This window comes from Gadus macrocephalus, chromosome 13, assembly GCF_031168955.1.
Source record: "Gadus macrocephalus chromosome 13, ASM3116895v1".
In the NCBI taxonomy this organism is placed as follows: domain Eukaryota; kingdom Metazoa; phylum Chordata; class Actinopteri; order Gadiformes; family Gadidae; genus Gadus; species Gadus macrocephalus.
Genome location: NC_082394.1, coordinates 9,180,811 through 9,195,477, shown reverse-complemented (window position 1 = coordinate 9,195,477; position 14,667 = coordinate 9,180,811). Strand labels below are relative to the sequence as shown.

Sequence of the window (14,667 nt, the reverse complement as noted above, 5' to 3'; positions counted from 1 at the left end):
CGGACTACTCTAGCCTTACAATGGAGGTAAGATTCCACTTCTGTGTGAAATAGCTGCTGTAATAAGGCCGTATGCTTGTATTTATACAAGCATAATATAGATACTGGTGGTGATCGATATGATTTGAATGTTGTGTGGTAGAAATCTTGGGAAGTCACTTTTGGGTTGATTTCAAAATGGCTAATCAACATTTCACCAGGGGGTCAAATATGGGCTATTTAAAAGAGCTCAAATCTATAACGTTCCAGCTTACATAATCTTTTATTTTAGGAAATATGAGTAAGGTGTGGTGTGTAAATGTTAATATTTAGGTTTGATGTACCACAACCAAAGCCACCGGTCACAATAAACAGCAGGGAAGCTTCTCAACTGATAAAACTTTTATTTTCACTTTAAATTGTCTTTTACATCTTTGTCCTGTTTATAACATGTACGGTGAAACTAGAGTTGGAATTATTTTTTAAAAGACATACACAAATCTAGTATTACGTCAATAACCGTGGGAAGAAGATGGTTAGGAAGATATTTTTTTTGGGGTACTTTTTTTTTCCGGGGGTGTCTGAGCTAAATTCTAAGATCTCACAACCACGTGCGCTAAGCAATAAAACCGCCACAGAAGCAAAGTAGATTTTTTTTTGTTGTGTTTTAACGTTTTTCTTTTTCCAGCAGAATACTGATCAGTAAAAACAGAACGTTTGTTGAGAGAGCAGATATACACACAGACTCTGAGCCACACTCACTGCTGCATGGGATTCTATTCCCTCCTTATCAAGCATAGATTAACTGCCTTTTAGTTCAGCTAGAGACAGATGGCAAGGGGTTTATGATATTTAAATTCAGTGCATGAAAACTTGCCCTCAGCGAGAAATAAACTAAAGACATGATCTTCGTACATCTAAAAAGGAGCGGAATGGGGAGGAGGATGGTAACGATGAAGAGTATTGAGACACTGACTGATTTAACCGTTTAATATAAGCTGCGGATGGTTGAACCGTGGCCGTGTTTGGGTCATCCCCCCCTTTGGCAGCAGATCGATGTTTAAACATCCAAAACTATTTAACCATACCAATAAAGATATTGAATGCTTTAAATTAGGTTGAGCTGCTCAGTAGATGATTCAATTCAGATTTTGAAAGTTAGTGTCATCGGTACCCTTTAATTACCCATCTGTAGATAAACACGGGAGTCTTTCCTGATAGGCTAACAAACAGGCCTCCTTGGTGTAAAACTAGAGTATGGAGCACCAGCAGGTGGCACCATTTCCCGAGCATTATACTGTTTGTGTCGCCACTCTACGGCAGATCACATTGGTTAGTATTCAGCAGAACCGTAAACTTTCTCAAATGTTTTGTAATTCGTGCGACAGGCCAAAGCACTGCCTAACCCCCAACCACTCCGGCTAAAAGCACTTAGTTGGACAACCGAAGAAGTGTGAAAAGCAAAAGGCCAGTCCAAACCCATTCCTAGAACTTGTCCATGTTCTTGAACACGGTGTAGAACTTCTTGATGTTATATCTGTGGCAGCCACATTACACTGTAATGGATTCACTTAGCTCTGTGATTGACATTAATAAGGGTGCAACTTCAAAGGCTATCACCCTCTTTGAAGTTTACAGGAAATGTGTGTGGAAACGCTGAACTAAAGATGGATCTTCATGTGGCTCAGAGTTTTGCTGCTTGTTTATTTAATTAAATGAAAACCGCTTGCATTGATATTTGAGGAGACAGTGTTTATTGACTAGGCAATTTTCTATACTTTAGTCAGTGTCGCAATACTGCCTTGGATGAGCCTTCTGTATAAACCTCAGCACCACGTCTCGGTCCCAGACAAATCGAAAACAGACCGTCTTCCCTTCTGTGGGGGAGATTGCTTCCCCCCTCGCCGGGCCCGGTGTCCCGCGCAGGAATAACTAAACGTCACAGTTGTTTGTTCAAAATAAACGGACAGTTTAATAACCTTTGTTTGTTTAGAGTGGAATAAAACCAGCCATTTTGCCAGTACACTAAGAAGCTGTCAAAGGGAGAAACTATATGAATGCATTAATCGTCTAGACAGAAAGGGAGGGGGGGGGGAGAGGGGGTGAGAGGTGGGGATTATATGACCAGTAATGTGATTTTATATACTTAGTGGATTGTGGGGGGGGGGGGGGGGGGGGGGGCAGACGAGAAAAATAAAATACAACTTCCACCATTAATTACATCTGTTTGTTCTGTACGTCGTTTTGTATCTGGGACCCTCCCCGTGGGGTGACCACACCTCAGGGGATGGAGTTATTCATGTTAGGGTTTGGTGTCTACCAGGTGGTGCGGGTTAGAGCACACCTCATGCCGCCGGGTTATACAGAAGGCAGCGGTGGAGACACAGCATGTGTGTTTGAGATGAAGGGGGGAGGGAGGGGGAGGGAGGGAGGAGGTGTGGAGGCGGAGGGAGCGGGGAGGACGGGGGACGGGACGGGGGGGGACGGGGCGAGCGCTTTAGTTCTCCCCCTCGCCGACTTCAGGCTCGTCGCACTGATGTTCTGATGTCCACAGCTGGAGACAGAGAAAGAGACAGAGAGAGGGAGGGAGAGAGAGATAACCACCGACAGGGAGGTAGGGTAGGAGAGACGTACAGGTGGGAGGGGGGAGAGAAAACGAGAGATATCCTTCATTAATCAAATCTCCACCAAAATGCCGTTGCAAATAATTGCCTCTCGACAGTCGTGTGTGTGTGCTTACAGTCAGGTTGTCCCTTAGTAACTGCATGATCAGGGTGCTGTCTTTGTAGGAGTCTTCGTTTAAGGTGTCGAGCTCAGCGATCGCCTCGTCAAACGCCTGAACAAAAACACAAAAGGCACATCCATGAACAGTGTCAACTGCCTAACACCCATCCCTGTAAACACTATTCAACACCTTGCAGTGTAAACATTATCATACACCACACACACACCGAACTGTATACATTATCAGACATACTAAACTAAGGGGCTGTAGTTAGTTAGCAGTATTCCCCTGCAAAGTTCAGGAAGATTTCCTGTGAAGAGGAACAGGGATCGATATTCCTGGAAATTTACATTGGCAATTTGCCTGCTCAAGACCTAGTATCATTTCAGGATCAATGCCTGAACGGCGGTTGTGAATAATGCAGCGCATTTTCCCAATAATTTCTGGATACTGGACAGTTTCCGACATAAGGAAGCTCCTCTCCATTTCACGCTATCGGCACTCCACAAGTGTTGCATTACCGCCATCGGCTGCCCGTAGTACGACGTTGTTATGCCATGTGTGAACAGGCGCAGGACGGTGCCTGCCATTCTATCCCAGTAATTAACCGGGACGTTTGTGTGAAAGGGGCTTAGCTTTGTATGTGTGAAAGGGGCTTAGCTTTGTCATCTCATCTACTTCAAAAACAGACAAAATGCCTACTATGTGAACACTTAACTGCCAATAAAACACAGTTGCATAGTTTATGCAAGGTGTCAGAAATAAAACACCATTCTTTCTTTATTTACTTGTAATCCTGTGATGGCCACACAAAAGGCACGCACTGAGCAGGCACTAACTATACCTGCTTGGCCAGTTGGCAGGCCTTGTCTGGGGAGTTAAGGATTTCGTAGTAGAAGACGGAGAAGTTGAGGGCCAGACCCAGGCGGATGGGGTGCGTGGGCTGCATGTCCTTCTTGCTGATGTCAAACGCGTCCTGGTAGGCCTCCTGGGAGTTGTCCACCGTGGCTGTAGCGAGGGAAGGAGGGTAGGTATGGTTGAGCATCCAGTGCAACTACAATTCCCATGATGCATTAGAATCAGTTGCGTCTGTCTACTGAACATTTGTGAAGGTGTTGGGGTATCACACCCAACTGAAAATACAAGTGTGGATTTTGTTTTAGGTTTAAGTGAAGGTTTAAATTCAGAGATGGTTATGTATAGATATTGGGTTAGAGATGGTTAGGCTTAGATATAGATGTTCCAGAAGAGTGAATATGACATTCACCAGAGTCTAGACAGACAGCGGGCGGATTCCAACAGGTATATTGGGATGACTCATTAGAACAACAGCAGCCTAATGCTCCGATCAGAATCCCTGTAGCTTTGGCCCAAGATGGCGAACATGCGTCACACCGTCTGGAGTCGCATCTCATTAACAAGGGAGGTGCCTCCCCCCCATCTCAATGCTGATATCCAAGAGGGGGAGGGGTCATTTTGACAGCTGACTGTTATGGGTTTCTGTTGCTTGGCAACAGGTTTCCCCAGCCTTCCTTCCTTGACAACGTATCAAGATAGTAAAAAAAAAAAAAAAAAACATTGTCTGATTTCTGTTTATCAGATTTGAACTAAGATGATGTAAGGTATTGTAGTTTAGGTGTTAGAATAAGGATTGAGATGTTAATGATCAGACATATCCTTCAGTAGAAGCAAGCGATTAGAGAGTAGGGAGTAATGTAGAGAAAGACTGACTTTTCTTGCTTGCTCCGGAGGCGACCTCTGACAGGTATCTGAAGTAGTCTCCTTTCATCTTGAGGTAAAACACCTTGCTCTCCGCCTGGGTGGCATTGGCGATGAGGAACTTATCCAGCAGGTTCTAAAAAACACAAAAAAAAAAGGTCAGCTCAGACACAGCCCCCATACAAGTTACAGTGGCATGCATAATTCACATTAACCAAAGATAACATCTGTATCGTACTTTACACATGAACTTTTGCACGCAATTGTACTGGAACTGTTTCTCACACTCACACACACACGTGGGTGTGTTGAATAGTATGCCACTCTACTATGGCATCCAAACCATGGTAATAGTTTGTATCCACCATAAGAGCTGCATACACATAGCATTCTGGGATACTTTATTGTACCCGTACCCCATGGAGCCAGCATCTGCACTCACTCCATTCTCTGGCCCCGTCTGTCGGGCAAAAATGCCACCATCACCGCTACGCTTGTTGAATTAGGTCACCCTATGCTGAACAGAGTGCAGGCACGGGGGGGGAGGGAGGGAGGGAGGGCGGGAGGGAGGGAGCAGAGACGGTACTGGGACAGGGAGCGGAGGGCCTCAATGTGGCTCACCAGCACATCCTTGCAGATCTCCTCCAGCTCCGCCTCGATCTTCTCGCGGTACTCGCGGGCCATCTGCTGCTTCTTCTCGTTGCCCTCCGTCTTCTGCTCGATGCTGGAGATGACCCGCCAGGATGAACGGCGCGCCCCCACCTGGCGGGGAGGAGCACAGCAGAGAACGACGTGGGTCAGCCCCGGGCGCACAGGGTAGGCGGACCTCGTGAGGAGACCGCGCAGCCGTGGAAGGCATCGACGTGCACCAACTCATTATTTTATGTATATTTTTTCACAGCATTATTATGCTTCATTATAGAGTGAGAGAGAGGAAGGTATGGGGGAGAGAGGGGAGGACATGCAGCGAAGGACCACTGGCAGGATTCGAGCCCAGGTTGCTGCGTTCAGGACTGGGCCTATATGGTACGCGCTGCATCCGGAACTTAATATTGCGTTGCGTCTTATCCTAGCTATATTTGTTGTAAATGGGGAATGGGTGCGTGGCACTTTTTTCTATGAATATCTTTACTGTACCGACAGCGATATATTGTCGTTTTTCTTCCTCCTGACAATTGTACTTATTGCAAGTCTTTTTGGACATAAGCGTCTGCTAAATGCCCTGAATGTATATATAGTAGAGGGGGCCTTAATGTCTGCGGGCCGCGTACCCGGCCACTGCAGAGAGGTACGGAGAATGTATACTTATATTATCATATTTTCAAAGTGTCCCCCCTTTTTTCAGGGGGCGTGTTCCACACCAGGCCCAGCCAGGGATCAACTTTTTATTTAACTCTCTTCGTTTTGTTTTACATTTGCTTGGTTCATTCTGGGACGCCAATGTACTCCCGAGATAGTTTACTTGCATGCACAATCCAAAATACCTTTACACGTTACTCACAACCACCACAGGCAGTGCCTCATTAGAGCCCAACAGTTAGTGGCTGTCGAGTCGTATACCATGTGGGGTGGGGTCGATCAGACACGTAAGCTTTGTGTCACGTGGATCATACGAGCTGATGACTCATAGCCACGTGGAAACTACGACCAGTTACTGTAAGTATGGTGCGATGCACTTAGATCTTCTGGGATATTGATATAATGTGCAGTTGTCGATTGGGTTAAACACCCTGTGTGGAGAAACAAACAATCGAACAATCTGGGCTTGAAACACTTTCAAACAAAAAAAGACTGGCGGAAAGAAGGTTAAGAACCACTAGTGTACACTTTTGAAGAGGAAGAGGCGAGAAAGCACCGCTTGTTCACGCTCAAAAAAAAACCACATGAAGGGTTAAGCAGCCACTTCACAAGCAGGTCTGGCTACGCACGTCTTGGCTAGAGAGTCATCCGAGTGCAGCCGCTATGACTCATAGGATGTCCTTCCTACGCCACACAATACAGGCAGTGCCGGCCGCCCGAGGCCCCGAGCGAGCCCTGAAGGCCGCTAATCCCCTCCATTTCATCTCCATGCGATGGGTTGAGATAGAGGTTTAGAGAGACATGCTTGTGCCCCAGTTCTCTATAGGGTAGCTCTTAAGAGCTAAGAAGGTGCCCGACATAAAGGCACTTTGGATAAGCGTCGAGATTGTAGCGTTCAAAACATTTAAATTTCGTTTCGAATGGATGAATCCTATGCTTTTATAAGGGCACCTGCATCTGAATAACTTCTTTCTGCCAAAAGTAAATCTAGCCTTATTTTATATTGTGTGCCTGGCTTTCAGTGGACACTGCCACTTGTGATGTAACAACTGGATGGATTCTGATGACTGATTAGCCTCACAACTGATGGTAAAATAGGGGCCATTGATAGTAAGAGTCTGAACTGTAATACACTGACAAGCTAGCAGACTGCAGCAATGAATCAGGTATGGAGGAAAATATATAATACCATAAATGCATATGCATATGGGTTTTCTAGATGTCTTACTTATTACTATGATATTAGACAGAGCAGTTTGGAGTAAATATTTTAATTTTATTGCATGAACCAGGGGTTTTGGGGACATGGGGGTTAGGGGGGCCTAGGGGGTTAAGGGGGGCTCTGGTCTGTAGGTCGCCTAGGGGGTTTGGGGGGGGGGGGGCTAAGGGGTAAGAGGAACAGGGTTAGGGAGGGAACAAGGGGTTTAGAGGGTTATGCTAGGCCCTGATCTTTGGGTCCACTAGGGGGTTACAAGGACAAGGTTTTTTTGGGGGGGGGGGTATTAGGGGGTCGAGGGGCTACGTACCACGTTCTTGTAGGCGACGGACAGCAGGTTGCGCTCTTCGTTGCTCAGCTCCACCCCCTGCTCTGTCACAGCCTTCATGGCCGCCGTCATGTCGTCGTAACGCTCGGCCTGCTCCGCGAGCTTAGCCTTCTGGACCTGGTCGTTCTTATCCATCGCTAGGCTGGAGGACACACACACACACACACACACACACACACACACACACACACACACACACACACACACACACACACACACACACACACACACACACACACACACACACACACACACACACACACACACACACACACACACACACACACACACACACACACACACACACACGTTAGTTCTCAGTTTATAGACCGAATGAAAAAATAAAAAATTCCCAGGAAGAGCTGTAATTTGATGACTATGGTTTGAATGGGCTGAGCTCAGTTTCAAGTGAAGCCTGGTGATATAGTGTTGGTATGGAAAATGTGAGCCGGCGGCTCGTCGCTGCGGTTTGACGGTAGGGCTTGGTTCCTGTTTCTAGGCTGGAAATGTCTAGAAACAAACAGAGTTTACTTCCCCTAGTTGGACAAGGTTGCTAACAGCAGCTATGGTCTTGAGTTTCTATTGAAATGTCAGGAAGACAGACACATTGTTTCTCATTAGAGGATCTACCAAAAAATAGGGATGCATAGATACTATGTTCCACATTGTATGGGGTGGGTCATTTGCCAAAAAAATAAATAATAATATTCGAGATCTGAATGTATCGGTGGAAAAATCTCAGTCTACAACGGTATCTGAAGCGTGGCTTGTAGAACCTCAGGTCAACAGGTTGTTCGGAGGAGCAGCTTTCACAGTGGTTAGAGATTAGCAGCAGCAGAGTAATCATTTAAGACAAGAGATATTGAATAGGCAGACACTTAAGGTTGGTGGTGCGTCAGTGTCGGATTGGAAAGGAGAAAGTGGTGTTGTGCTAATTGGATTAAGGGGCCTCTAATTCACCACCAGATGTGAGGCTGATTAGTCATTACAAGCCATTTCAAAATCCATCAGCTTGTGACATCACCAATGGGAGTGTCCACCAAGGTAAAAGAAAGAGCGATACTTTAAAATGCATTAAGTATTTATTTTTCAATCAAGCATATTGTGACATACATTAAAATCATTGTCCCATAAGGGGGGTGGGGGAGTGAACGTGTAATGTAAAAGTTTCCAAAAGTGTCCAAAGGCTATACGGCCTTACTGTAATGCAGCCCCACACAGATCGAGACATATCACATATCATATCACATGATAACAGCGAACAATCCAGAGAAGGTCTACTCACACCGCATGAAATACTGGATCAATATCATCCCGATCAGTCAATCAATCAATCATTTAACCCCCTCTGGCTAGGCCGACCAGTGAAGGAGAGCAAGCAAATGAATCCGAGCGAAAGATGGCTAGGTTTGCTAAACTTTGTATTTTTACAGCACAAATGGTCACTTGCTGATGCAGATTGGGGTCTGAACGAGGGGAAATGCATACTGGGATATAACGTTTCCTGAAGTCTACAGATTTGTAGACTTGTTAATTAAGGAACATCCATGCGAATTGGAATGGCCTTTTAAGGTTTTTGCAGCCCAAAGGTACAGTATTACATTATTCATGTAGAGGAGGCACTTCTATCGAAAGCAACTTACAGTGAATATAGATACAGGTCGGAGCTAGATAGTGATAAGGAGCAGGTAGGAGTTGGATAAATACAGAAATAGGTCATTAAGGTAGGGGCAGGTAGGGGTTGGACAGTAGAGAGTGAGGTCATCAATGAGCAGGTAGATGTTGGATGGTGAATACAAAAATCGGAAATTAAGAAGCAGATAGGGGTTAGATAGTGCATGCAGGTTTTCAACGAGCCGGTAGTGGTTAGGCAGTGAATAAAGGTCATTAAAGAGCAGCGAAGGATACGGAATCTTCCTAAAGGATGCTAAGGAGCATCTTATTTGGGATGTCTTCCTCGTATGAATTAGCTCCGCTACATGATGTCTATTAACCCATGTTCCTAACGAGCGTTCATCGCGACTGGTGGTGGAAAATATCTCAATGCATAACTAGGCAGGGAATAATCCCTTTTAAAAGGAAGGTGCAATCCAGGAGATATTGTGTGTCCTTTTGAAACCCTATACCGGAGCTCCATATTCTGGGCCCCAGGGGGGAGTAGAAGCCTGGCAGAGCAGTACTACCAAGACAGTTTGTTGGACTACTAGAATAATGCAGTGAAAGGTCTAAAACGCTGGTCATGTTACAAGCAGAGGAGTCAACACACGTGTTCCGCTTTTAAATATAAAATGTTGGCTCATAAAACCAGTCACGCAAATGTATATGATCCTGTAGTCCGGTTGGCATCTGTTTGAAACATCACGTCGCCTGCCGTTTGTAGAACATATTTTGCATTTTAACTGAATGACCTTATCTTGAGCGAGTCCGATGAGATAGAGTCACACTGCATTGACGTCATGCAGTCTTTTAAAGACAGTACATTACCTCGCAAGTTCACACCACACACACCCCAAATTCACACACAAGTTCACACACAAGTTCATGCCAAAAAAGGTACAAAACTATAAGTCACACCACACACACACCACATCACAATTTCACACACACACCACATCACAATTTCACACACACACCACATCACAATTTCACACACACACACACACACACACACACACACACACACACACACACACACACACACACACACACACACACACACACACACACAATGCACAACACCACAAGTTCACACACCCAACACCGTCCACAAGTCCCCATCACACACGACCAGCAGGGACGAGAACCACCCTAAGAAACGCCCCCCCCACACTCCAGCACAAAGCCGCTCCTAGACCATCCCCCTGGGGGGTCCAGTCGCTACAGAGAGGACACTGCCTGGCCTTCATCACCGTTCCCGATCCCTTTACTATCCCTCGGCTAACCCCTATCAGAGCCTTATCTGTGCCTTATCTAACAGACACAGTAAACCACTCTAACCTTTAAACTTGGTAGGGAGTAAAATTATGTTTTCACAAGTAGGAACAAACCTGGATAATATGGTGGACATTTTAAATGTACACACTATTTGATATACATCCATTTCCAATCTGTATCTGTATTTATAGTTGAATTGTACCAAGAAATAAACACGGTAACTTCAAGCTAACATTAGCATGTTCTTTAACACTAGTGTTGGTCCTGATATCCAGGCATTGGGCCTAGCTGTTACATAACCCCAGGGCAGACGAGCGTCTCCATTTCAGCTTCGATCAAAATGTATTCGTATTACATTTTTAGGAGAGTGTGAGCTGACGATCGTTAAATAGGCGTGGCAGTGTTGGCTTATAGAGTGAGCAGGTTTAGCAGGTTTTCAGCTGAACTGGCGCTAGGGTTGGGCCATAACCTTGTACGGGAGTATATCGATTAACCCATTAAAGTGCCCATGAAACGTCACCTTCCATTATTGAGTAGGGCTCGATATTATTTTTTCTTTTTAAAGGACGCAACATTGAACGCAATTGTTTGTTATCTTTCGTTTTACCATGTCAGAAAACAATTTTAAAATAAATCATAGTGCTGACAGGACTGTACACATATATAGCAATTTCCATTTTGAGAAACCTCCCCAACAATTGTAATTGCACCATGACCGATATTTCAAAACTCTTACTATTACTTGCATGCGAGTAAATCAGTACAAACAATGAATCACAATCAGGTATCTTTTTCATAGTCACCATTGTCACTCTAGATGATGTAGGAAATAAAGGAGGTATTAAATAGCCTTATAATGTTTCTAAACACAGTCCTCTTATGTCTTCATTATGGAAAGCTACATTCAGACCTATAATTACCTCATCTTCATCTGTATACATTGCTTTTGATGATCCGACTGGTTGAATTTCTATTGTTGAAGTTTCCAAACAGGGAAACGACCAGGAAAGACTAATATCCAAAACATGGATGCATTAAAGATCACTCAGCCACAACATGCCATTCACTGGACTATTTTATACTTGGATTAAAGAGATGAAACGCCATCATAACGTGAATGATAAAACAACGTAATGTGGCGTTAGGGCATATGAAGGTGTTCACACACATATGCCCTCGACTGTCAAGGGGAGTCAATTACCAGACGAGACTCAACTTTGCTGTACAATGTTGTCTTATTTTTGCTAAACTAGAAATTGGTTCTTGTTTGTGTAGAACCTTTGACATGGAGGCTTTTCATTGTTTTTATGCTTTAATTGATAAAAGACTAGTATATGTTCTTTGACTGTGAGATTTTTTGGGGAATGAAAGCTGAGAAATATCAAATATCGACATTGTAACTTTTTTTGTATTTCTAGATATTATTCTTTGCCTATATTGCCCGGAAACTCCTGTGAGCTGCTTTCAGAGGCGTGTTCAGCCCACGTGTATAACATCCTGTCTGTAGTCACTTGCACCCAGGCACCACCTCCTAGAAAAACAGATAAAGTGATATACTATGATATAAGTATCCAGGATCGTCTATTTCATGCACCGTGGAAGTCTGGATATTTAATTGATGATAAAATGCTCAGAACTCCTGAGAAAGACTGCAACAAAATCATTAGGATTTCCTCTGCAGTACGTATTCAGTAGTATTCTCTATAGTTATCCCAATTAATTAGAAAAATAGCTGGTTGTTCCAAGTATACAAAGACAAGTCTAAATTTAACAATTAAATTTAGCAGTGGATTGCTAAATAAATTGTAGCATGCCCAATGCGTAATCTACAAATACAGTAGTAATCAGTGGACCAGAGGATGAAATATGCTATTATGTGAAGTATTATAGTTTAATTACATGTGCCAACTTAATTCTCAATAAATGCTTAGCAACAATAATTACAAAATGCAGAATGTTTGCATATAATAGAGATAAAATCATACAAATACACGTTTTGCATTCTTATTTAAATGTTCCATTTACTGTACTCTCTGCCGAGCCTTCTTTATTTCCCTGGGATAAATAATGTCTACCTCATCTTATCTGTATTCAATGTATACACCCTAGAAGTGATGCTGTACTGCGACTAACCCATTGGATTGAGCCCAGGCGCGGCATACATGAGGCCTTTACATTACACACGCGTGTGTACTTCCCCGCTGCATTGTCACACAGACATACTATAATCGATCGGAAACGTATTAAACGGTCAGGCAACCTTGACAGTTACTAAACCCACCAGATAAATGCGACTGTCATCTCAAAACCACAACTAATTAGAGCACCCCTTCAATTCGCTCCAAACGTCGACTGAACTAGATATGAAATCGGCATACGAGTTCTCTCCCGGTGCAGACAACCTATTCCGGTAACGATCACTGCACATGTCGGTAAGTTGGTCGCGTTACGCCCTCTCTGTCGCATTCCCTTGCGGATTTTTTTTTAAGATGGAGAGATATTGCCCTTAACTAGAGCGGCGGCGGCAGAAAATTCCGCACACCGTTCCTTTCATACTGCATCCACAAGGCCTCGCGGAAAACAGGCTGAAAGGAACGGCCGCGCTCTGCCGCTGCGCCTTGCGGAATTTGAAGAAAGGAGCGATCATAGCGCGTTAGCGGCAGAGCGCGGCCGTTCCGCAAGGGAATGCGGCAGAGAGCCGTGGCCGTTCAATGAGCACGGACGCTAAGCTCAGTGACCCACTTGAGTCGGAAAACGTGTGGACAGTTTAACGGTATATGAAAGGTCGACCTCCATTTCACAACCATAAATTGTCATTGTAAAACGCTGATTCGAGTCATGTTCACGTTTTGAAGTGAATGCGATGGTAGCGCCCAGGAAATGGTGTGCGTTGCGCTGGGCAGCGAAAACACCGCAACGCGGCGAATGAGCGCAAAGCCATACATCAGCGATTACAAAAACCTGAATATATTTTATGTACTTATGTACAGTTCCTCCTAAATGTGTCCTGTATGTAACCTCAGCTCATTAGCCTAGCTGCATAGTAGAAAGCCGATGGGCATATCGGTCAGACGCGGCGCGGCTAAGCTGTCAAAATGGCTAAACTCGCCTTCCCCTCCCTCCCTTTCACTACGATCCGATCTGCACCAAATCACACCATCCCACTCGGTGATTTCGCCACAAATACGGTTATTAGGGAACCATCCAGGATCACTACGCCCCATAGTAACCTAAAGGCAAGTGATTTGTAGAGCCATTACTCCTTGCGCTTGAATCCCACACCCGTCTTGGCCTAAGTCCTTGCACCCAGCCCCGGACCACAATAGGCAACCTTCCGCCGCATAGAGGCGCGACTGGCCGTCGGGGCCCGTGTACGGGTCGCTCAGTTAATACAAAACAACCCTTATTTCCCCGTTGATAACATGTCAATCGAGCCGATATAGAGGTGGAACTCACATTTTAGAGTGCGCTGGGAGAGATCCTGCTATTTATTCTCGGGGATGATGTGAGTGCTCGAGCCGTCCTGCTGCTCCGGGGATTCAGGGCAGTACCACTTCCGCCTGCTCTGACACTTCCGCTTCCTCTCAACCCCACCCCTCCCCCACGCCTGTAACCATCGCGACCGAGCCGCGGGGCTTCCCGGAGTATATTGCAGGGGCTTTGACGTCACATGAGGACCATGGCAACCGCGACAGTGGATGACGTGCTCCGTATCGCCATGGTAACTGTCTCTCGTCTCCGGCCGCTGTGTTAATGTGTCGTCGCATTTCGAGTTCACTATCGTGTCATAAGTGCGCGCTTTGGTTCGACAATTCCAAGTTATTCAACTGAAATGTCTTATGGTAGTCAAAGTAGTCGGTCTTGTGTGTCCGTCTGCCTGTCTGTTTTATTCTCTCACTTTACTATTTATTGACAGAACAGTAGGTTTAATTAAAAAGTGTGATACAGTGTTGTTGTAGTTCCTGGAATACAACACAACACAAATGGATGAATAAAAGTCAAACCTAAAAATCAGCTAATACCTAATTTAGAAAAAAGATTATATGGTGAAAACCTCCCTGTTGCACTATTACCTGAAGGCAAATGGACAATGATTCAAGTTTTTTCAGATATCGGCACTTGTGCTTACCTCTGGTAATTGGTTGTTTTAGATAGTTAGGCCTGCCGACATGCCTGCACTGGCGTTTATCTGACAAGTATTTCGTCCAATTACATTACTCGTTTTGTTCAACTATAGCTCAAAGCACTGTGATTGACATCTGAGAGACTGCTTTGAATCAAAGTGTCTAATGAATGTAAAATAAAATATTATTCTAAACATTTGCACAGAACTACATTTCCCAGACTTGTTGCCATCATGTCTATATTATTGAGTCAGACGACAGAAAAAAGCGTATGTGATGTAGAGGAAGTACTTCCTGTGTAGGCGGAAATACATCCTTTTGTCGGTAGAGCTGAACTGCAATAG

The 14,667-nt window shown here is 44.7% G+C and overlaps 1 protein-coding gene across 1 annotated transcript; it reads right to left on the bottom strand.

The window, feature by feature from the left end:
- Window positions 1–1,709: 1,709 nt before the first annotated feature.
- On the bottom strand, window positions 1,710–13,815 carry ywhaba (tyrosine 3-monooxygenase/tryptophan 5-monooxygenase activation protein, beta polypeptide a). Its single transcript, XM_060069084.1, has 7 exons — window positions 13,656–13,815; window positions 7,248–7,407; window positions 5,044–5,184; window positions 4,435–4,558; window positions 3,548–3,711; window positions 2,719–2,814; window positions 1,710–2,532 (listed from the first exon to the last, which is right to left on the bottom strand). Exons 2-7 carry the CDS (start codon window positions 7,398–7,400, stop codon window positions 2,476–2,478), a joined length of 735 nt encoding a protein of 244 aa, XP_059925067.1. The 5' UTR covers window positions 7,401–7,407; window positions 13,656–13,815; the 3' UTR covers window positions 1,710–2,475.
- Between the last annotated feature and the right edge of the window lie 852 nt (window positions 13,816–14,667).